The sequence below is a fragment of the Ictidomys tridecemlineatus genome, chromosome 7 (genome assembly GCF_052094955.1).
Source record: "Ictidomys tridecemlineatus isolate mIctTri1 chromosome 7, mIctTri1.hap1, whole genome shotgun sequence".
NCBI classification, from domain to species: domain Eukaryota; kingdom Metazoa; phylum Chordata; class Mammalia; order Rodentia; family Sciuridae; genus Ictidomys; species Ictidomys tridecemlineatus.
This window is the reverse complement of record NC_135483.1, coordinates 25,774,029-25,799,655: the sequence shown is the minus strand read 5'-3', so window position 1 is coordinate 25,799,655 and position 25,627 is coordinate 25,774,029. Positions and strand designations below refer to the sequence as shown.

General features: G+C 32.2%; 1 protein-coding gene across 5 annotated transcripts in view; it reads right to left on the bottom strand.

The window, feature by feature from the left end:
• Positions 1–25,627, bottom strand: part of Csmd3 (CUB and Sushi multiple domains 3) — a 1,083,924-nt gene that overhangs the window by 116,543 nt on the left and 941,754 nt on the right. For all 5 annotated transcript variants that reach the window (XM_005316223.4, XM_078016771.1, XM_040293722.2 and 2 more), the window contains 3 exons: positions 16,577–16,701; positions 9,894–9,990; positions 7,467–7,571 (listed from right to left, as the gene is read on the bottom strand). In XM_005316223.4, coding sequence (XP_005316280.1) covers positions 7,467–7,571; positions 9,894–9,990; positions 16,577–16,701 — 327 coding nt within the window. The remainder of the gene's footprint in view (positions 1–7,466; positions 7,572–9,893; positions 9,991–16,576; positions 16,702–25,627) is intronic.

The window sequence follows — 25,627 nt, the reverse complement described above, 5'->3', positions numbered from 1 at the left end:
GAAAGGAGAGCTACAATATGCTGATTTGGACCACTTGCTCTGGAATAAAATAAATCTGAAATACATTTTTCTACTTAGTAACTTTGAAAATTACCATTTATGTGTCCTTTCTCTAACTTTAAGTTTTCCTGTCCGGAAGATAGTGTTAAAAATAGTGGATCTGCCTCATCATTACATGGAAAATTAAATAAAATATCTCTAATAGTGCATTTGGCACTGTTTGATGTATACAACTTTAAAATTTCTAATTTTTTGATGATCAAATGGTGATTGTATGATGATGATGTAATCTTCATTATGATGAATAAAACAATGATGATGGAGGTACTTTTAGCTAATATTAAAGAACCTAAGCAGTGATTCATATGCTTACATTTGATAATGTTCTGATACAAATAGATGCTAGAAATGTGAAAGTATCACACTTTGAGAGATATCATGAACAGGCAAGCAAACGTGAGCCACAAATATGTATAATTATCATATTAGTAAAATAGTTATATTTGTTTCAATTATTTTAAAGGATAATAATTTATGAAAGCATTTGATACATCTATCTATCTATCTATCTATCTATCTATCTATATATATATATATATATATGTTTAAAAATACAAACATTTATATTGATTTAATTGAGTGTGAAAAAAGAAAACAAAAATTTTATAAAAACTTTCTTCATATGAAAAAAATATACATAATTTCCTAAGTCCAGTCTTCTTCAAAAGGCAATTAAAAAAAGAATCTACTAGAATTCTCTCAGGTAGACATGATCTATACTTCTCTTCTTCCTTTATCTAGCTATGTTTTTCTCTGTTTTGTTGATGACATACCACCAGTGATACAACTAGCTTTCTGACAGATGTTTCAGTACTGGGTGTTAAGAGCTAAGGCACAGTCCACAACTATAGAAAAGTGATAATCTCCTTCAGATGAACATAGGCCTTTCTTGATTTTATTTTCAGTTTTTCAGCAAATATTCATTGAGGATGTAAAAATACCAACACACTGTTATTATGCCCTATTTGAAATAAATAATGTTCAAAACACTGCCCACAAATGGATCAATATTCATTAAGAGAGATAATTTAAGGGTGCTAATTAAAATCATTACATAAGCATTAATAATTGCAAAACATGACAGTACCTTTTAAATCAGAGCATGTCATCACTTGCTGAAATCTTCCTAATTGATTCCTTATTTCAATTGGAGCAAAACCGAAATCCTTAACTATGGTTCACAAGACCCCACTTATCCTTCCATCTCTTACCTCATTGGCTACTACCTTTGCGTCCTTGGGCTTCATATGTCTGTTTTAGAGTATTTGCTTTGACTTCCCCTATGCATTCTCTTCACTCATAAGCAAGCCTGCATCAGTGTCCATTGTTTGCTCAAATATCACCTTCTCTATAGGATTTCCCCTGAACATCATAACAGAGCTCTAGTTGTAGCATTCCTGATCCTTTAACTGTCCATCTATGCTCTTTCTATGACACAGTATTTTAAAAATATTACACAGATTGTTTTTATTAAAAAGTATTACAAAGCACATTCTATGTGAATTTATATTTACATATCTTTATCTAATAGACTGTAAGCTCCATAGGTACAATAGTATATTGTCTCTTTTGTCTGTTAATGTGAACAATGAATGACTAATCCACAAGTGTTCATCATTTGTGGAATGAACAAAGACAGGAGCACTGAGAAAGGTGAAAAGAAAATGATGTCAGAATTCAGGGAAAGAAGAAACAATTTCTGGGCCAGGCTGACTGGGTCAGTCAGGTTCAGTTAAGGATGGGATAAAAAATTTAAGAGTCTTATAGCTAGCAAAAGGAAGAAGAGAGGTAGAGCACATCAAGAAGAGAGAATGATGGTGCAAAAACAGAGAAGAAAGGACAGCTATATCTAAGAAACAAGTAATTGTTTCATTTAAATGAAAGAATATTCTAAAACACTTGTGTGAAAGATTGCATAAGCAATTTTTGTTGGTATAGTAAGCCAAAAAACACTGCTTTTTTTAGTGGATAATAGGAAGGCAATGATATGAAATAATCACATATCAAGAAATATGAATGAGACCAAGGCATGGAGAAGATATGTTGAGCAGAAGAACATGAGGTTTTACTGACATAAATGATAATAATAATAATAAGAGTGAGACATTCCACAGTTAAAATACCAATGTTCAATGATCAAAGCTGGCTTATTTACCAATATTTGCCTTTTAAGTAAACTAAAAAACAAGGTTTGTGCCATCATGCAATCTACATTAGTAAGTAGGAAAAACAGATGAATAAAATACTTGCTGGGAAGAATCTCAGCCAACATTCTATTTCCCAAGACAGAAAAACACCTGCCATCTTTCCTGAAAACTTTACTATTTAAAATACTCCTTTAGGAATACAGTAAGTCTATCCTTTTTTTATAGGAAACCCTGAAGTCTTCTGCATCTGTTACTGGTATTCATAGTGTGATTATGAGATTCTTATTTCCCCATTATGATTCTTCCCTTATGTTACCCTGTGGGCAGAAATTTTATCTAAGAGAATGTCACAAATGAAATACCAAAGTTTTGCAATTAAATATGTATCTCCTCCATAGAAAAAAGTTAATAGAATTAATGCACACACCACTCACACACATTATTACTACTTTTCCCAGTACCCAATCATTTAAGCACTTTGCTTTATATAAGTATCCAAAATTAGATATATTTTTTTGAATTCTATGGTCCTTGAGTACAAATGTAAATTTGCACAGCCATTATGAAAAATCATATAGACATTCCTCAAAAAATTTGAAAGATAATAACATATGATCCAGCAATTTCACTTCTAGGTATATACCTAGAGGAAAGGTGTTTGAGTCGGCTTTTTCATTGCTGTGACTAAAACCTGACAAGAACAATTTTAGAAGAGAAAAAGTTCATACAGGGGCTCATAGTTTCAGAGGTCTCAGTATATTTTAAAATAGCCAGTAGAGAGCCTTTTGAATTTCTAGAAAAAATAAATAATAAATGCTTGGGGTGATGGATATAACAATTACCATGACCTCATTATTACATTTTGTACACATATGTTGAAATACCACCCTGTACCATATAAACATGTGCAATTATTATATGTCAATTATATATTTTTTTAAAAAAACTTTTATTTTACAAAAAATTTGTATCTCAAGCAAAATTTGAAGTTTTTCTAATTTCATAAATAAGTTCTTTAGAATTTCTTTGTCCAGGTAATATAATATACTTCAACAAATCTATAGATTTTTGAATTACCACAAAATTGATGTATCTTCATGAAGGGAAGTTGACATTTCTAAAACTTCAAATGAATTATTTGAAAAAAAAAAAAAAGATAGAGGGCACTGAATTCTTCAGAATTTCTGGAGTATGCACTGAGTGAGCAGTCAGCTTTCCTGATTGCCCTGCTGGATTCTGCTCTAAACCACAGCTGCTCTATGCAGCACTTGGTCCACCAAACACATTTTGACTACTAGTCAATCTGTTATTAACAAAGCGGCCAAAAATGCTGTCATGGATTCTTTTATAAGTTTGTCCTTAACAACCAGAGCAGAATTTATTAGTCATTGTAATTCTATAAAGCCATAGTCTTCAAATTTTCTTATTCAACTACCCACCATTCTCTTGCATTTAAATTCAATATTTTGCAATACTGTTAATAAACTTATTAATTACAAAATAGATATGAAAAATACTCCCAAATCTTTTAAAGCATTTAAAATAATTTTAGGTATCCTCTGACACCAATTTCACTACAGCCAAGTAATTAAATCATTTTCTCATTTTAACTAACCCTTTACTTTTTTGCCCACTTTTTCCCCATGACCTACAACTTTGTTTTTCTCAACTATTTCCTCTATATCTTTTCATTTTTTGTATTTATAATTCTGATTTTAATTTAGAGTCACCTACTCTGATGAAAAATAGCACATGCAGCTGAAATACTTTTATGTGACAATGTTGCCAAATATACCTTTTATTGCATCATATTTAATGTGTCCAAAAAGAAAGGCCATTGTCTAATGGATAATATTTTAATTTCTGATAAATTATGATGTATTAAAATTACATTTACAGGCTTTTGGTAATACTGTAATTTTTACTTATATTTACTTTAATCCAAGAAGTTTTTAAAAATACTTTTGTTCAAATTAAAAGGGAATATTCAGCAAATGTTTTGATGTCATAGGTAAAACCTATCAATATAGTGCTTAAAATATTTGCTGAGCATCTTCCTCTTATATGTGAAAATTTAATTAACTCTGTCCTTCATATGATGGCTAGCTTTTGTTTCTTTTTTGTCTCTTGGGTAAAAAGAAACATCTAATAATTCTGAAGTATCTAGGGATCAGCTGAACTCAAGCATCCATTTGAGAAACTTAGATTAGGGAAAATGAATTCAGAGTTAACAAGTGGTCATTCTCTCTGCATAGCCTCTCGACCACTAGAAGAACTCATAATCATTATTTAGAGCAATTACACATAAAATACATGGATGCATCATTTGTTTTCAGGCTCACTCATTACCAATGATAAGTTTATTCTCACATTTTTTAGTTTTATTCAGAAAAATATTTAAAAATATTGGCATTCTTTGATTATTCATTGTATAATCATAATTAGTTGTAACATAATTGGATAAACAGTAACAGGTATAGGGGTAAAATTTTTCATGTAATAAAATTTTCATTCAACTAGGAAAGAGATTTATCTCATTCATCTTCCAACTCCTCTGTAATTTTAATCAGTGTCGTTCACATAGTCATTAAACATTACTTTCTAAATTTAAGATCATGATTAAAACTGCTAAAATTATGCTGGGCATGGTGATGCACACCTGTGATCCCAGTGGCTCAGGAGGCTGAGGCAGGAGGATCACAAGTTCAAAGGCAGCCTAAGCAAAAGTGAGGTGCTAAGCAACTCAATGAGATCCTATCTCTAAATAAAATACAAAATAGTGGCTCAGTGGTTTTGTATTTTATTTAGAGATAGGGTCTCACTGAGTTCAATCCCAAGTACCACCCTGCCAAAATAAAAATGCTTAACTTAAATCTAATATGCCTTTTATCAAAGATGTTTGTTCCCAAGATCCAAATTGATGACATTTAAAGTCCCTTGTCATTGTTTTTCCTTAAGAATAGTAAAATTCCCCATTCTCTGTTCTAAGACAAGCAATTATGTTTTATCAACACCTATTATTTATTGATTATTATGAGCTCAAATTTCCTTTTTGTATGAAAAATTATTAAAAATTCAATTTCTGATATGTCACTCTACACCTTTCAGGAGTAGTTGCACCTACATAAATTGCATTAGTTCCTGCTGCTCCTTCAAATTTTATGTACTAATCCTACTGAAATAGTTGCAGTTCTCCTAATGTGGCGTATTTCATAGCTCTGTCTGAACATGAAAATGCCCACCTCTTTTTGGTCTGACTGTAAAACTTCTGTTTTTTAAGACTTGGCACAAATGTTACCACCTGTTTGAATTATTCCATGAACCTTCTAAATGGAATGGATTATTTATTGCTTTTGTGAACTCTACCACAAATATCTCTATTACTACATGAATAGAATTATTAGTTCTCTTTCTGTCTCTTATATTAGTCAGTTATCTTCAAAGAAATAACTTCTAAGAAGACATTTAGAATATTGTGTTTTGCAGACTAAAAATGAATAACATAAAAGAAGGTAAGTAAATAATTCCATTTACAGTAGTATAAAATAAAATTACTTCAAAACAAACATTAACAAGGAGTTGAAAGACTAACATGCTAAAACATCAAAAAAAAAATGACAAAAGAAATTAAACAAGACACAAAATAAACTAAAAGAGATCCATGTTCATGAACTGGTAGACGGTTTTGTTGAAATGTCCATACTATATGATACAATCTTCAGATTTAAAACAATCTCTATCAAAATGACAATTGCAGTTTTATATAAATTTTTAAAAATTGACCATAGACCAAGGAAGCAGAATAAAAAAGCCCAGAAATAAATCCATACAAGTATAATCAACTTGTTTTTGACAAGGGTACCAAGAATACACAATGGGGACATATTAGTGTCTTTATTAATAGTGTTGAAAAACTGAATATCCATATGTGAAAGAATAAAATTGGACCCTATCTTCAATATACTTAAAAATCAACTCAAAGTGGATTAAAGGCTTAAATGTAACTGTAAAACTCCTAGAAGATACAGGAGAAAAGATTAAGGATGCTAGTCTTGGCAATGATTTCTTGGATATATCACCAAAAGCATAGTCAACAAAAACAAAAATAGACAAGTGGGATTACATGAAACAAAACAAAACTTCACATAATAAAATAATCAAGAGTGAAAAGACAACCTGCAAAATTAGAAAAAAAATATTTATAACCAATATCTGAAAAGGGATTAATGAACAAGATAAAAAAGGAACATAAACAACTCAGTAGCAAGAAAATATCACCTGATGGAAAATGGTCAAAGGACTTAAATGCATATATTTTTTCCAGAGAAAACCTACAAATGGTTGATGGCTATGTGAAAAATACCCATTTCACCAATCACCAGGGAAATGTAAATTGGTGAGAAATGAAAATTGTCTCACCTTGAAATCAGTAAGCTGTGAAGATTCTAGATCTTCAAATAATGATAGCAAGAATCTAACACCACATAACCAAAATGGCAAACAAGTCAGAGATTTTTTCAAAAAAATTAAAAATAAATATAACATATTATCTAGAAATCCTAGGATCTTAAAGAGATATTTGCACTCCCATATTTATTTTGGCATTAGTCACAATAACTAAGACCTGAAAACAACCTAAATATCATCAAAAATTGATAAAGAAAATGTGGTACATGCATACAATGAAGTTCTTCCAATTTAAAAAAAGAAAAGAAAACTCTTCATGTGCAACACCACAGGTAAATCTGAAGGACACTATGTAGTAAAATAAACTAATCATAGAAGGACAAATACTGCATGATTCCACTTACATGACATATGTAAAAGAGTCAATCCATAGAAACAAAGTAGATTGATAGTTGTGAGGACATGGGGAGTAGGGAGAGGTGGAAATAGGAGTCACAGTTTGACAAGTACAAAGTTTCAGTTATGCAAGATAAGTAAGCTTTAGAAAGGTCTGCTGTATATCTGTGGGATTACAGTTAATACTAAGTACACACTTAAAATTGTATTAAGATGGTAGACACCATATTAATTGTTCTTACCACAATAAAAAAAATAAATACTTGTAAATTCTAGTGAAATTAATAGAATTATATCTGTATACTTTTACAATATAACTAAAGGTACACTTCAAAAATAGTCTTAAGACTAAATGTTTCCTTTTGACAATGCTGAAGTTTCTATATTTACAAATTATTTTTAATTAATATAAACATTCCCTTAACTTTCCTGAATAGCACGTGATTTCATTTTTACCTGTGTATTCAAGATGAAATCCTGCAGCAGACACACTGATGTCTGATTGAAAATTTAGATATAAATTATTAGATGTACTATTCAAAAGATGGGGTATTGTTGTTCCTGAAATGATAATGGAAAAAGTACATCAATGATCACATAACAAATGGTAGAGTAAAAACTTAGTAAACTCTTTTTTTTTTTAAAGAATTTTTAATATTTATTTTTTAGTTTTCGGCAGACACAACATCTTTGTTGGTATGTGGTGCTGAGGATCGAACCTGGGCCGCACGCATGCCAGGCGAGTGCGCTACCACTTGAGCCACATCCCCAGCCCCTTAGTAAACTCTTAATTAGCCAATACATTACCACTAAAATTATGTATTAGTCAAAATGTTTTGTGAGAATATTTTAATAAAAGTATTTCTCCCATAATCCTTTTACATTTTACTGTTCCTTACTATCTCCCAGAGATTAACCTTTGACAGATGTCTTTAGATAGTTCCCCCAAAATAGATAGGAGTAGAAGAGCTGGTGAAAGTCAAAGCAGTAAATTTTATAGGTTACATAGAATTAGTGTTTTTAATTTCACTTAGATTTCAACTTACATGTATGAGTAATAATAAACTTTATTTTAAAAATTGCATGTGATTTTTAAGGCAAAACTAAGGACTTTGTATGGGTTCAGAGCATATAGTAATTTATTTCCATTTATTAATGAAATATATATATATAATTCTTCAACAGGTTAAATACCTTGATGTTTCTTACACTGGCAGTTAGCTTTCTAAGAAAAAAATCCCGTTTTGAACTGTTAAACTTGTCTCTCAAGCAATGTATTATAATGGGGTTCTTGTTAACTTCTGAAGAAAATCAAATTTTTTCATCCAATTATTGAGTTGGAAAATATAAAATATTTACTTGAGTGAATTATTTTTTCACCATTTGATACAAGACTTAAGACTACACAGTAGTACTTTCTAATGCCAAGCAATTTCAAATGAAAATAATTTGCAATTCTTACTCTGTTTCAAGATGAAGTACAACAAACATATCAATTCATATTATTGTGACCTTAAAAGTAGATGGTTACTTTATGCTTGCTTTGTACAACTATGTGGACCTCACCCTCAATAACTTTTAGAAGAGAACCTCACAGAACACACAATTGTTGTTTTTTCTCAGACCTTCCTTTCTGTTCCTTAGTGTCCTAACTGAATCACGGAAGACAAGGGTGTTTACCCAAAAGGTCACTAGACCTGCCTTAAGTCTCTTTAGAGGATTTTAGTGTTTAGGAGCTCTAACTCTGGAGTCACACCATCTGGGTCCAAATCTCATTCTAACATTGGTTGTGCAACCTCAGGCAACCTAATCTTGCTGATTTCAATCACTACCAGGAGAAAGACTCAATGAGAAAATGTGTAACAAGCCTAACACAGAACTAACACCTGATAATCAACAGTTATTTTCTCTTTATCACTTTTGTCACCTTCTCTTTATCACTTTTATTTTTAAGGAAGTATTACACTTAACCTATTATGATAAAAGTATACTAAAACATTAATGAGATGTTTCCTATCTGGATCTCTTTCCAAAATAATGTTTATGACTATGCCAAACAACTCCTGCTCTAGATATTTTTTCCCTTCCTCATTGGTGATGCTGAATAATTCATTATACTCCATTTAAAAAACTCTTAAAAGCTTGAAATCATTCAACTTATTTTGGTTTAGTATATGAAACGTTTAAGTTGATCATTTGGCTATGTTTCTATTTGTATTACTAAAGCTTAAAAATTAAATTATAAAGATATAACAAAGTAAAATTTGATTTCTGTTTCTATAGGGTGAAAGAAACTTTCAAATCATTGCATAAATTTCCTTTAATACCTTAACAAATTCAACAGAATATTTAAAAAGTTAGATAACATTGTGCACAACATTTTCCTTCTGGTATTGTTACATGAATAGATAAATTTTATATCATTTTACTCATCTCAGAAATAATTTTGTATTTTCTTTATTCTCACATACTTTCTATAGCATTTATCATACTACATAATCTCTAATTATTTTAATGACTGTATAGCATGCTATTGAGTAAATATTTTATAATTACCAAGCACAAATTTTTATCTATTATCACTCATCCTAGTTTTTAAGAAAAAAGTCATACACACTATTCCTGAATGACAACTCAGTGAAAACATTACCATTAACATAAAAGCATCAATTAAAAATCATACAAATATAATAAAAATACTACAGGTTTTAAATGGCAATTTTGACATTTTTAAATTTTTAGATTTTGAAATTTCTAAATTTATAATTTAGTTCACTGTGTATAGTTTATAAAAATTAGACTAAAATCAAGACATAGTTTTAGGGAATTCTTTATACTCCTAATTTTATTTGTATTGTAATTAAATTCAGATCTCTTCTTTACCTGAATAACTTCCAAGTCTTGGAGCATTATTGTCTCCACCATCATAGAAGTCCAGAGAATCCCAGTTATGTTCTGTAGCAAAGCTAACAACTTGCACCTGTGAAATAATAATTACTGATAAGAATGCAAATATCTAACCAGATACATATACTATAATCTACTATTTCTTCTTGAAACAGATCTCAAAGCCTGGAGCACATCATTTTGCCCCCTCATAGAAGCATTTTAACAAAACTGATCTTTTTCATTAAGGCACTGGCCTACATGATCTAATTTTTATAAGAAAAGCTTTATGGAACACCCAGCAGTGTTTATTATAGGTATAACACTGAGAATATACACGGCTGTTTCACAGTATTCTCTTTATTAAAAGTTTGGGGTTAAATCTAATGCCTCAAGAATTCCCATGCATGTTCCAACAATAAATGTTGATTAACATTTATTATCTTGAAGTATTAGATTATTGTCAGTAATCAGGTCTTCTCATTTACTTAGGTATTAGAAAATAACCAGATTTGTGGTCCACAAACACAAAGAACCTTATATATTTTAACTAAGTTTAACTGGATTCATTTCCTTGTGTAAACTTTGCTCAATGCCTACTCTTTGTATCATTTAATTTTTAAAATTTTTTTTTATTGTTGTAGCATGCCTTTATTCTGTTTGTTTATATTTATATGGTGCTAAGGATCGAACCCAGTGCCCCACACATGCTAGGCAATAACATTATAACCAATGCAAATTTTAATAGGTTTCCTCATAGATGACCTAAAAAATACTTGGTAACATATGCAATTTTAAACAAGTTTTGTTGTTGTTGTTGTTGATTGTTTGTTTGTTTGTTTAAGTAAATGGAGTCATAATAACTAAATCACTGTTATGGTCCCTTAAGTAGAAAGGGAATATGCTGGAATTTAATTCTCTGATGTCTATTAACTTTTATTTAAAGAAAGAGACATGTGTTACTTTGTTGCACATCACTTGGCCCAGCTTGAGCCTTTCCAAGAACCCACAGGACCCTCACAACTGTGGAGACTGTTTTGCTCTTTGTTTACTATTTTGAATTGTTAAAGGAGGAAATGGAAAAATTTTATTAACACAAATGTATTTGTTTAGTTAAAGACTGTTACAGATATAGGTACTTTACTTGTTCACTAAGTACTTATGACAATTTTATTCATTAAATATTTCTTGTCTGCAAAACAGTTCATCATCATTCTTCCATTCAAATGAATGCTGTACTTCTTTTCCAGGGGTGAATGCCACATGGCAATAGCTATCCTGCCTGTGTGGTTGGCAACAGACCTAGTGGCTATGTTCCAGGACAAGAAGACCAGGAAAATTCAAGCTATGATTGTTAATATAACCATACTTCCTGAAACAATAACCAATTCTCTCTTCATATCTGAATTTTCTAATTTCTTAAATTCAAGAAAAGATTGCATTGAGCTAAAAAAAAGTAAGGATTTGTGCAGGAGTTGATATTTGGACTGAGTTTAAGGTTATACGAGTTTTTCAACTGAAGGAAATTATTTAGTGTGTAAAAATGTAGATGAGGCAAATCATGAACTGTATTTAGTGAACCATCAGTAATCTAATTTAGCTACAGTGGAGGCAATTTACATAAAAGGAAATATGCATGCAAAGTTAGAAAAAGCATAGAAAAATTAGATAGAATGGAGTTTAGTGATAAATATAAGAGATTTCAGAGTCAGTGTGCCTGGTTTGCAACTCCCTGACTTCTTCTATTTACTGGCATATGAAACCCTGGGAAAGCTGTTAATCTCCCTGTGCCTGTGCCTCAGATTATTTACATAAATCATTGTATTAAGGTATCTAATCCATAGATTCATTGTAAAAATAAATTAGTTAATATGTCAAAAAGGCTTAGAATAATGCATAATGTATATTAAGGACTCAGTGACTCTTTAACTACGAGAGAGACTGAGAGAGACACTCATTAAAGACTAAATACCAGCAAAATAATTATACACTTGAAGGTACAATTATACCTTCACTATTCCATGAAAGGTTTTAGAAGTAGGAAGAGAAATATAATCAGAATTATGCTTTAAGTACAGCACTACACAGCACTATGTGAAAAAAATAAATGTGAAAAGAAAATTTCAATCTCTATTGCAGTAATATTTCAATATTTATTGCAGTGGAAAAAAAAAAGAAACAAACTGGAAATAGAAAAAGAAAAAAGGAAGACCCAGAACTCACATATTTTGCAGTGGGACTAGAGGAGTAAATAAAAAGGTAATGCGTAAAAACAACTTATTTTTTCCCTTATGTCATTAAAAGCAGAGGGTGGCAAGAACAAAAATGCAGACATCTCCAAGAAACCCTATTCCATGAATTGGAGGAAGAAAATTTGTTTAATTCTGTAAACATGTATGTAAAGATTGAATAATAGCTATCAAAAATATCAGATCCTAATTCCTGGAGATTATCAATATTATATGCTGGAAAAAAAAAAAGTCCTTCAGATGTGATTAATCTGAAGATCTTGAGATAGAAAGATGTAGTGGGAAATTCAAGAAAGAAGAGAAGAATGCAATGTATCCAAAGCAGAAATTGAGAAATGTCCCTAGAAGCTATGAAATTCAGGCAACTACTAGATGCTGGAAAAGGAGAGGAAGGAATTCTCCAAAGCCTAGAGCAGAAGAGGATCTGACAGCATCTTGATTTCAGCACACTAAAGCTGGTTTTGGACTTCGGGCTTCCAGTACTACAAGAAAACAACTTTGTGATGTTGTAGCTATCACATTCATGGTAATTTGTTATACAACCACAGGAATTTAATATAATTTGCCACTAGGATTCTGTGCAAATTTTGAATATGTTTTGGCATAATAAAATCACAGAGGGTGTAAGAGCATGAAATAGCCAGAAGAACTATCCTGTGTAGCTATGAGATCTTTCAGGAGACTTAAGTAAATGATTGAAAATCTACTGTGATAGAAAATTTAATAACAGTCACTAAAGAATTTAAAAAGAGTTAGCCACTGACTCAGCATTCAGAAAAATGTTGCATTAGATCAAATTGTCCATCATGTTAATAAGATAGTTTTATGAGGTAATTTCCATTCATTGAAACCAGGCACTTGGACTTTGTTAAGAAAATTATATGAACTCATGATGGTTATGTTATGAATTCAAGCAGTTATGCAACCAACATTTTCCCATGGTTCATCACATAAAGATCATTATTTTCTTGATAACTAATACTGTTTGTTCATTTAGAAATCATTTCTGTAATATACTCTGCCAAAATAAACAGGCAAACAAATGAATCCATTACTCCCCCAAAATATCTCATGTAATGGTCTAACAAATTGGTCTACTACTTGTTGAGGTTATTTCCAAAGAATGCACAATCATTCTGAATTATTATAATTTTGTCCACATTTCAAATACTTCTTAATTTTTTCTACCATGGCTATCTTATAGCATGTCATATATAAATTACTGAATATTCATATAGTTATTTGTTCATACACATATTCAGTCTCTCCCCTGCCAAAAAAAATTAAATATTGCTTTAAACCTTATATATTACCAGATAAATTTTAAGTAAAGTTAGTGAAATTTCAAATATAAGCCATATAACACATGTATGTGTGAGTGTTTAAAATATACTTCACATGATATAAGATTGCTAAACATAATGCTAAACTCAAATTTTAATTTCTAAAGTGAAATCATTAAGCAAAATACTTCCTGGGTGAAAGATTTTATATTGTCATTAATGTGGGTCCAGTTATGAATAGTGTTTGCCTAGGGAAAATGATGTACAACAGTTTTTCTGCCACGTTAATTCTCTAAAATAGCCCAAACTACACCACTTATAGAGGAATTCATTGATTATTCTAAAAAATATTTACTTAAGTTATACTGCCAGGCCTCTCCTAGCTAACAGAACAGATTTGATTACTACTCTCATGAGTTTGCAGAGAATCAGGTGACAACATTTAAATGTAACAGGTGTTGTGACAAAGGAATTAGAGGGATCTATGAGAACATAAAGGGAACATCACCTTTTGTTAAGTTCACAGAAGGTCTATCACAGGAAATATATTTAAGTTAAGACAGAAATAAGGAGTGAGATTAAGTCAAAGAGAGTACGATATTGGAGAATGCAATAGGCAAAGAAAAAAATGCTCAGGATCCACAAGCAACAGAAAGAACCGAGAGAGTATGAATAGAATAGGCAAGAATGAGAACAGAGCACGAGGCTGAAATCACTATGTCAAAGAGTTAAGGACACGATGGACAATAGAGGAAAATGATAGCGTTAGATTTTAATTTTCATAAGTTTGCTCTATAAGGAATGGACTATGAGAGAATAAGTACCTGGGTAGGGACGATAGTCATGTGAACTTAGGTAGTAAAATTATGGATGGAGAGAAACAGACTTATAAAAGACAGACCTGACATGTTTTGTTATGCAGGGAAAAAGACATACATACACACACACACACACACACACATACACACACACACACAAATCGAGATTTCTGGTTTTTACAACTGAATGACCGAGGGTGTCATTCTGACAGAGAACAATTTATAAAATCTACAATTTAAGAAAAAGTCAAGACATTATTTTTAGATAGATTGAATTTGAGATGTCAGCTAGAAGTCTAGCTTAAGATATCCAGTGGATGTTGAGATATATTTTGTGCAACTTAGGTGAGAGATAGAGGTTAGATATATTGGTCTGAAAATCATCATTTATTCAGTCCTTTTTAAAAAAAAAAAATTCTGATAATCTATTGTGATTCAGGTTCTGGGCAACATTAACCTTGTAAGAACATTAGCTGAAACTGGAATTACAGAAAAAGCTAATAGCATCATATAAGCTGAGATGAACAAAAGGCACAGAATTTACAAACACTATTTGAATTTTGGGCTCAATTGGAAAAGGAGACCATGTAAGAGATGTAGAAACAAGAGATACAGAAAAAAGAATGGAACAAAAGCCAAGAAAAATTTGATATTATAGGAGCTAAGGAGGAAAAAGCGCTTTAGGTGTGAGGAGAGAATCAGCAGGAGAGTGAGCTGATGACAGAGCAATCAAGATGAGAAATGCAAAGCAATGGATTTAGTCATATACAGGTGTTCACTCTGAGAATGGCTCCATGATAGCACTGGGTGCTGGAGCCACATTGCACTGTGCCAAAAATAGAGCAGAGGAGAGAAAAAATGCTAGAATTTTTGGTCGTTTTAAAGTAAGATAGAAACGAAGAAGCTGGTATCAATATATAAATGCTCTAGAATATCTCTTCTAAGCTTATAACCAAATGAGGTTGCAAAAGTTTGTTCTAAAGATACTGTCTCATTTCAGACCTGTCTCATTTCAGACCCTCTCTATAACCTGGAACATATACAATATTAAAAATCCTTGTAAGTTCATTTATAGGATTTACTAGTCAACTCCAAATTTTACAAAATGAATATAAAATTACAGCTAGCCAGAATGTAAACATATATCTATTATATTCTTTTGATGTCCTTAAAACTATGAAAATATAATATTTCATATTTTGAAGATGATTTACTGGCCTGTTTTACTATTAACATATAACAACTAATTTTATAATGTTCTGAATAATTATAAAGATAAATTCAAATAATTAATTTTTAATGAAAAATCATACTTCTAACTAAGGTGTTTTGTTTTATTTAACTTTTTTACTAGTGCTAGGATTGAACCCACGGTCTTGCATATGCTAAGCAAATACTGTACATCTGAGCCATACCCTGAACCCTAATTTTAGCTTGAATGCATGGTGTCTTTGCTACTTTTGCCCTGTTATATGTCTTTTGTTTCCACAAGAAAACCTTACAAATCAATTGCAGAAGTAATCTAGCTATCTTTATGAAATCTAGACAATGTAGTATTTATAAAATATAATAACCGGTTAAATTGCTCCAAAAATGATCAACAATTAAAATCACATGGTAGATACTGTAATTTGCTTATAGAAGATATCCCTTTTCATTGGTCACAAAGACCCAGAGGAGTTCAACTAATTGAGAGTTGTGTATGTCATAGGAGGCTGAGATCCTTGCCTACTCCAGGTACTTAATATTTATTTGTTGAGCCAAATAATAGTAAATCTTTGATTATTTCCCAGCTGCTTTAGGATTGGTTATGATTCCAATTTTTCTCAATAAGAGCAAAGGGAAAGTCTGCTGGTAGGTTTCTTAAAATTTTTTTCTTAACTAGTGAAAAGATACATATGAGAGATTCTCTTTTGGCTATTGGCCATCTCTACATAAGGCTGTTATGCCTAGAGCTTTTGAAGTCATCTCAAGATCATGTAAAAAAAAAAATATCAAACATAGAAATCAACATTCTAGGGATGACAGAACAGAGAGAGGGAAATAACTGGGTTAGGAATGACACAGATTTGAAATAAACAACCCTTGAATCATCTTACCTCAAGGTTTCATGTCATGTGTGATAATATCATTTATAGCTTGTCCCACCTTGAATTGGCTTTCTGTTTCTTACAGGTGAAAAGTATTAATAACAAATATCTTTCTATTAAATTCAGACATGTCAGTCAAAACCACTTATTGAACTTTTAGAAATAATACCCATTCTATCATCTCTGAACATATTAATTGCAATATACAACAAAAGGGAAAAAACAATTAAATATCCTTACTTGAATTCCAGCTCCCTCTGGTACTGTGATCTTCCATACACAATTTAGATTGTTATCATAAGGCTCAGGATATCCAGGAGACAAAATAGTCCCTTTACGTTTAGTTAAAATTCCCCCACAGGGCACTAAAAGTAAAGCAGTGTAAGACAGGGAGTTAATGTTAATGGAAAGAACTAAAATGAGAACAAAGGTCATAGATAACATCTCAAATGGATAATAGACTTATAAACAAAAATCAAATTGTACTTTTTAAAAAAAAAACTCCTAAGAACAATAAAAATTAAGCTTTTCTGTACTTAAATATTACCTTAAAATCTAGAATTAATGGATGACCTTACAATGGCATATCTAAAATTATGCCACAATTAATAACAGAATGCCATTTTATTATATTTACTAAAAACTTCATTGACTACATTTTCCACAAAATTATTTATCTCTAAATCAATGGGTTTTTGTAGTATTATTTGAAGTTTTTTGGCTCTTACTCCTACATGCATCCTTTCAGGAGCAACACTATTCTCTGAAGAGTAATGACAATGATGGTAATAATTATGGTGTGATCACTGCATTTATAAAAAGCCTACCATATGCTAGGCATTCTTCTAAACACTTTACATATTTTATTCATTTAAACCTCCCAATATCCAATGATATTTGAATAAGCTTTCATTCTAAAACAGGAAAAATAGTCATTAAGAGATTAAATGTCCTCTTCTTCAGGATGTAAAATAGAGACAACCAGCTCTAATTTGCTCCTGCATGGGATGAAAATAAAGCAACAGGTGTGTAACTGCTTATAAAGCTGAGAGGCTGTGAGTGAGCACTGGAAACTGAGCTCATAAAAATGAAACCTGGTGGATTCCAGAGACTAAGGAGAAAAACAAAGCAAGAAAAGAGGAATACCGTAGCTGGAACCTGGCACTTTAGTGAGGGGAATGGGATGGTAAAGGTGAAAGAGAAATAGTCAGAGTGCAACTCAGAAGGCTGCACTTGGCAGGAAAAACAACAACAACAAAAACCACAATATTTCTAATCAATAGCTGACCTGGAATCTAAATAACATGCTAGCTTTAGAGGAAGCATCAGACTATCATATCCAGAAGTCATCTCAGAAGAAACCTGTGGTTAGGGACTAAATCACTACAAGGATCAGGAAACCAGGGAAAATCACATCTCAAGGATGCCAGGGACACCCCACTGCACCAAGTGAGTATGTAGCAGCCAGAAGAGACAGCTATGCCTTGGGCAAGTGTTTCTAACACAAGCTCATTGAATGCATGCTACAGGAAGCACTGGTTACCACCTGGAGGGGAGTGGAAGTGGCCTAGTTCAGTAATCCTGCTCTCTATGATATAAAGGGATATTAGTCAGTTACTGTTTTGCTAGGCGCCAGTTCTGAAGACACCTGGATCAAAGCCAGTAAATCCCTCAGTTCCCCAAAACCCTCTCAAACACAGAATTCAGTGATTCAACTGCTCTTTTCAGGGGCATTGTAAGGATCTGTTATGGCTAGAATACTTGCAACAGCCCTGTGTGTGCAGCCTAAAAGCCTCCGGAGAGAATATATGTTGGCATGGTCAACATTCCCTTAAGCTGTTCAGCAATAAAGGTGAGGTACAGCTTGCTTTCACCCAACTCCTCTGGTAAGACAGACAGAAACTACAATGAAAAGCAGCTACAATGCACTGCCCTTACCCCCACCCCCACCCCCACACACCTGACAGATTCCAACCTTAGAAAACCACACCTTCTAGTCCACCCACCCAAAAAAAAAAGTGTTCCCAACACTTTAGCTAGAAGAAATTTTTGTTCCTTTGTTGATTATTTCATTACTATTTCTTTTTGGATCTCATTACTTTTCTTGCTTTTATTATATTTTACTTTTATTCCTTTTTGGAGGGGAGAGGTACTGGGTGGGGAATTGAACTCCGGGACACTTAACAACTAAGCTACATTCCCAGTCCCACTTTTTTATTTTTTATTTTGAGACAGGGTCTCACTAAATTGCTTAGGACCTCACTACATTGCTGAGGCTAGCTTTGAACTTGCCATCTCCTGCCTCAGCCTCTTGAGCCACTGAGATTACAGGTATGTTAACACCACACCTGGCTACTTTTATTTTTAGTTGGGTTATTCTCTTTTCTTCTTTCTTATTTTTTTCATTCCCTTTTTATTTTTATTTCTATTATTTTTCCTTTTTTTGTCTAATTTTTAATATTTTAGTTATCTATATTATTATTATTATTATTATTATTATTATTATTATTATTGTCATCCTTTGTCTCTCTCTTTCTGGTGCTAAACATAGAACTCAGGGTATTGTGCACATTGGGTAGATGCTATGCCTCTGAGTTATACTCTCAGCCCAGCTGAGCAGAATTAAGAGCAGCTCTGGCTACAACTCATTCACTATAAAACCCTGGCATAAACTTCTACTTAAAGCAAAGGGTGGAATCTAAGCTACCAGCTGTTTTAGGGTACTCACTATAATTGGAACAGTAAATATCAGAACTGTTTTCAAGTAACAGAGTCAATTTCAATAGTGCCCATGGAAACCCTAACCTCTAAAACAGACTTCAACTCTCATTTTAAGAGTAACCACAGAGAGTGCATCCTACATATCTGGGCTCTATGCCACACCTAAGTTACCAGAGGAACACAAATCTTGTGAGGCCTAAAGAGTAACTGGTTCCTCAGACCCAAAATAGTATATGTGTCAAAACTCACTAATTATAGCCAGAAAAGGACACAGGGAATTTACACCATGAAATCCAATTGTAAACAAACACAATACTATACAACAAACTGCTACTCCAAGCTATCAATTAATAAGAGAATACCATTTAATAAGAAGCTTCTCAAACAAAAGTGGAAAAGATAATCACTCCCATAGATGTATAAATGTCAGCAGAACACAAGAAATGTGGAAAAACAAATTCACTATTTTATAGCAACAGATTTCCAGGATAATAGAATAGATAAAATGCTATATATATATATATACACACACACACACACACACACACACACAATGATTATTTTTTGGAGAACAATGAATTCCAAAAGAAAAATGAAAAATAACTAATGAATTAATGAAGGGAATTAATGAGATATTCAATAAGAATATGAAAAATAACCAATAGAAGTCTTCAAAATGAAAAACTTAATAAGTCAGAAAACTCTAATGAAAGTCTCACAAATGAACTACATTAGAAGAAAAAATATCAGGACATGAAGATAAGTCAGATGATTTATAACATTCAACAGTAATAAAGAAAAACAAGAAAGAATAAACAGAAAATACATCTTGGGCATCATTCAAAGGTCAAGCATATGAATGTTAAGAATATTTACGGAAGAAGAGTTACAGTCTCTTGGCAAAGAAAACCTATTTAGTGGAAAATAGCAGAAAATTTTTCAAGTCTTGGGAAAGATGCAAACATCTATAGTAGAAGTACCCATCAACAGATGTAACTGAAATGTATATATACACACATATATTTCATTCATAAAGAACCTTTCTACAAACTATTATAGATCAATTAATTAAAGTACATTATAGAAAAAAGAATATTTAAAGTTACAAGAGAGAAGTGCCCAGTCACGTTTAAAGGCAAATCCACCAGAGTAACAGTAGATTTATCAATAGAAACACTAAAGATCAGAAGGGAATAGAATGAAGTATTCCAAGTTCTGAAAGAAAACAACTGCCAACCTAGATTACTATACCCAACAAAGTTATCCTTCCAAATTGATGTAGAAATAAAGACCTTCCATGATAAACATAAACTACAAAAATTATGATAACTCTACCAGCATTACAAATGATCCTTAAGGGAATCCTTTACCTAGAAGAGAAAGAACAGTAAATACAAACATGAAAGTTCAGGAAAGAATAAATATCACTAAAAAAATAGATAAGAATATGAGAATTAGGAAAGAATACAAAATATTATTAATACAAATACCAATCAAATCTCTAAGAAGAATAGGAGAGGAAAAGTAAAATGCAACTCAAAACCAGAAGGAAAACAACTAAATGACAGGAACAAGTACATATCTTTCAATAATTAGCCTGAATGTAAGTAGTTTTAATTCTCCAATTAAAAGACACACATTTGCTGATTGGATTTAAAAACATGACCTAACAATTTGCTGCATGCAAACTCAGCATGCTGACAAAGACATACACAGACTGAAATGAAAGCATATAAATTTATATTCTAAGCAAAAGTAATCCCAAAACAAGCAAGATAAGCTATATTTACATTTTATGAGACTTTAAGCCAAATTGATTAGAAAAGACAAAGAAGGTCACTACATATTAATCAAAGGAATATTTAATCAAAAAAGTTATAATGATTTTAAATATATAAACACTACTGGACATAAAGGAAGAGATAGGTCCTTCAATACTCCACACTCTTACCAAAGATCATCCAGTCAAATAATTAACAAAATAACATAAATAGTGTAGTTTAACTTTGGATAGTCAGTGAATTATTGGGTAAATTAGGAAGAAGTTAGAAAATACAGTCAAATTAAAATTGAGACATAACATACCAGAAACTATAGGATAAAGTGAAACCAGTACTAAGAGAAAATTTTATAGCTATATGGACCTACACTTTTAAAAAGAGAGAGGGAAAGAGGGACCTCTCAATTAAATAACCTAATGATGCATTCCAAGGTGTTAGAAAAAAAGAAAAAAATATAAGCCTAAAATCAGTTGTTGAAAAAAAAAAAACAATAAAGATCAGGGATGAAATAAATAACAGAGACTAAAAGAATAATAAAAAGGATCATTGAAATAAAAAGTTGCCTCTTTGAAAAGATAAACAAAATTGATCATCCATTAGCCAAACTAATGAAAGAGAGAGAGAGAGAGAGAGAGAGATAGAGAGAGAGAGAGAGAGAGAGAGAGAGAAAGAGAAAAGAAGAAGAAGAAGAAGAAGAAGAAGAAGAAAAGAGAAATAAGAACCAAATATATGAAATTAGACATGAAAAAGGGGATATATAAGAGATATCACTGAAATCCATGGATCATTCAGGAATATTTTGAAAAAATATGTTAGTAAATTGAAAAATCCAGAAAAAAATGTGCAAATTTCTGGACATTATATGCCTACCAAGATTGAACCACAAGAAAATATAAAACATCTAAATAGATCAATAACAAGCAGTGAAATTAATAGAGTGATAAAATGTTTCCCAACAAGGAAAATTCCGGGACCAGATGGATTTATTGCTGAATTTTACCACTGTTTTAAAGAAGAACTATCACCAATATTCCTCAAATTATTGCATAAAAACAGAAGTGAGGGTTGGGGTGTGGCTCAGTGGTAGAGTGCTCACCTAGTATGCATGAAGCACTGGGTTCGATCCTTAGCACCACATAAAAATAAAATATATTGTGTCCACCTAAAACTAAAAAATAAGTATTGGGAAAAAAAAAAACAGAAGTGAAAGAAGGCTTGAAAACTCATTCTACAAAGCCAATATTACCATGGTACCAAAACCTGATATGGACAGAGCAAAAAAGAAAACTATAGATGAGCATTGTTCATGAACGCAGATGCAAAAATTCTCTATAAAGGGCTTGGGAATCAATTCAACAGCATATTAGAATGATCATATATCATGAGTAAGTTTATTGCAAGGATACAAGGACGATCAAACATACTCAAATCAATAATAGTTATTCAGCATATAAAAAGAATCAAGGATAAAAATCATATGATCACTTTAATAGGTATAAAAAAGCCTTTAATAAAATTCAACATTCATTCATGATAAAATCCCTGAATAAGCTGGAGATATAGCTTCGTTTAGAGTGCTTGCTTAATGTTCATGAGGCCCTGCGTTCAATCTACAGTATGGGGGGAAAATACCTGAAAAATTAGGTATAGAAGGAAAAGAGATTATACCTCAACAAATGGTGCTGAGAAAACTGAATATCCATGTGTAGAAGATTGAAACTACAACACCATTTTTCACCCTGTGAAAAATCAACTCCATGTATTAAGGATTTTAAGGTAAGACCTAAAACTTTGAAACTACTAGAGGAAAACACTTAAAGAAAATGGCACAAGTAATGATTTCCTGAATGAACTCCAGTAGCTCAGGAAATAAGAGAAAGACAAATGGGATGGCAATAAAATTAAAAAGCTTTCTATGCAGTGAAGAAAAGAATTGACAGAGTGTAGAGACCACATGCAGAATGGGAGAGACTCTTTGACAGCTATATGTTTGAGAGAGTATTAATTTTCAGAACTTATCAAGAACTAAAAAATTTTAACAAATGAGTAATTCAATCAGAAATGAGTAAATGATCTGAACAGAAACTTCTTAAGTACAAATGACCAACAAATTTATATAAAAAAAAAAACACTCTGCATTTTTAGGTAACAGGGAAATGAAAATCAATATTATGTTGAGATTTCATCTCACTCCAATCAAGATGGTTATTAATAAAAAATGTTTGCAAATATGTGGAGAAAAAGGAACCCTAGTACACTATTGGTAAAAATATAAATCAATACAGCCACTATGAAAAATGGTGTGAAAGTTCCTCAAAAAATTAAAAATGGAACTCCCATATAATCAACCAAACCATTCTTGGGTATTTATATGAACAAAATGAAATCAGCAAACAGACAAGAGATCTGCAGTCATATTTATTGCAGAAGTACTCACAAGAGCTGAGATATAGAATCAATTCAAGTTTCTATCAACAGATAACTGAAATGTACATATGCATACATATATTTCATTCGTAAAGAAGAATGAGGACATCATGCTAAGGAAAAGAGCCAACACAGAAAGAATGACAAGTATTACATGTACACAAGTATCATGTTTTCTCTCATATGTGGGACCTTACGAAAAAAAAAAAAGAAAAAAGAAAGAAAAGACCTTAAACTAGAAGAGGGACAAATGGGGAAGGAGAAGGCAGAGGAAGGCACCACAGGACCATAGGAAGTAGTAGAGAGAAAAAGAAAGAGTAGGTTGAAAAGTGCACATTATCACAGCATCATGTATATATTGAATGCCACAGTGAAACCCACACATTTGTACAATTAATATGCTATGTGTTTATAATTATATTTTTTTTAAAAAATAGAAAGAAAGGTGCTTAAGGGGAAAAAGAAGAGGTTCAATGTCTTGTTCAAGATCACACAGTAAAGAACTGATCTGGGATTTGAATACTGGTAATTTAGACCCAGTCTCTGTTCCTCAGTGGGAGGTGCCAGTCTGGGTGTTGCTAGGAAAATTACTACAGTAATCAAGTATGTAACCTACTCTGAAGTCAATAAAGGCTTCTGTCATTTTTTAAAAGACACTAATCTGAAAAAAGATTTTCATATCACTTAGTATTATCAGCATATCTTTCTCTCACCTACCTCTTACCTACATATCTATGGACAGTCAGTGTTGATGTTACCTCTTTAAACTTTTGCTGACTCTCCTATGAGGTGCTTATAGCTTGTTTCTGGATATAATCAAACTTACAACTCTTAAGTACTGTGTGAATTTGAAAAAAATTCCTCAAACTCTCTGAAATGCTGTACCATTACCTTATGTATGAAACGGTAGTGCTATTGCTTCCAAAACATTCTTGTGAAAATATAGAGTACAATGTACATAAAGAAGCTGGCATACTACTTAAAACATTCTTTTTTTAAAGTCATATACCATTTTATTTATTTTTTAAAGAGATAGATGAGAGAGAGAGAGAGAGAGAGAGAGAGAGAGAGAGAGAGAATTTTTTTTTTAATATTTATTTCTCAGTTTTCGGCGGACACAACATCTTTGTATGTGGTGCTGAAGATTGAACCCGGGCTGCACGCATGCCAGGCAAGCTCGCTACCGCTTGAGCCACATCCCCAGCCCCCTACTTAAAACATTGAAGAGTCAATAAATTATATTTCCTTTGGCTACAACTATTATTATTTTAGGTACCAATGGCACTGTGTTCCTTTGCATTTTTCCTAGTCTGCCTATAATGATAGATACAATGACATGTTTTTATAATATTTTTCCAAAAGTGATTTACAGTTTTGTGCCACTTTCATAGCCAAATGCAAAAGTCCAAGGCTATTATTCAAAAAAGTACTGGAAATGTTTTTAATAGTGTAGCAATGATTTTAGAGAAAGTAATTTTGTTGTAGTGGTTTAGTTCTGGAATTTCCCTCAAAAACTCATGTGTTGAAGACTGGTATTCAATGCAGCATTATCTTGGAGTTTTGGGGAAATTATTGGATCATCAGTGCTCTAACCTCATCAATGGAATAATCCATTTGATGGATTAATAAATTGAATATGTAACTGAAAGCTTGGTCCCTGTCCCCAATGCAAATTAATGCCAATTTAATAATGAGGACACAGTTTTTGAGAAAAAGGAAAAAGACGGTTTATTGTTTTGCTAGCAAAGAAGAATCACAGGAGACTCCTGTCTCAAAGGCTGTGATTCTCCTATCTGGGGGACAGGGGGTTTTAAAGGAACTCTTCAAGGGTTACATTCCAGGTGTTTTCTGGTAGGGGGTCCCAGGGCACCCTGATGGTGTGTTAGTATTCACTTGTTAATTTGGGAGGTGTTCACTTCCCAAATCCTCAGCAGGAATCTCTCTCCTGTAGTGGGTATGTTCAAGGACAATTAAGGAGGGGAAGAAAAGATAACCCTGTGTCCTTAATCTTGTTAGGGAGGGAGAGGGGAATAAAAAGAAGAAAACTTCATTAAAAAATAATAATAATAATAAGCCTTAGAGCAATGAGGGATATATTCAGAAGGTGAAGGGACCACTATTACAAATAGACTTCTGGAAGAAGATGAAATTTGTAGGCAGGTGGGGCATTGTTAGGGAAAAAAAAAAAAAAGGTCACTGCATTGTGCCTTGAGGGACTGTATCCAGACCCCAGCCCCTTCCCTGGTCTCTCTCTGCTGGCTTGCAAGAGCTAAACAACTTTTCTCCCCCACTCCTCTGCTAAGATGTTCTGACTCACCTTGGGCCCAAAGCAATACTGACAGTTGACCTTGAACTGAAACCT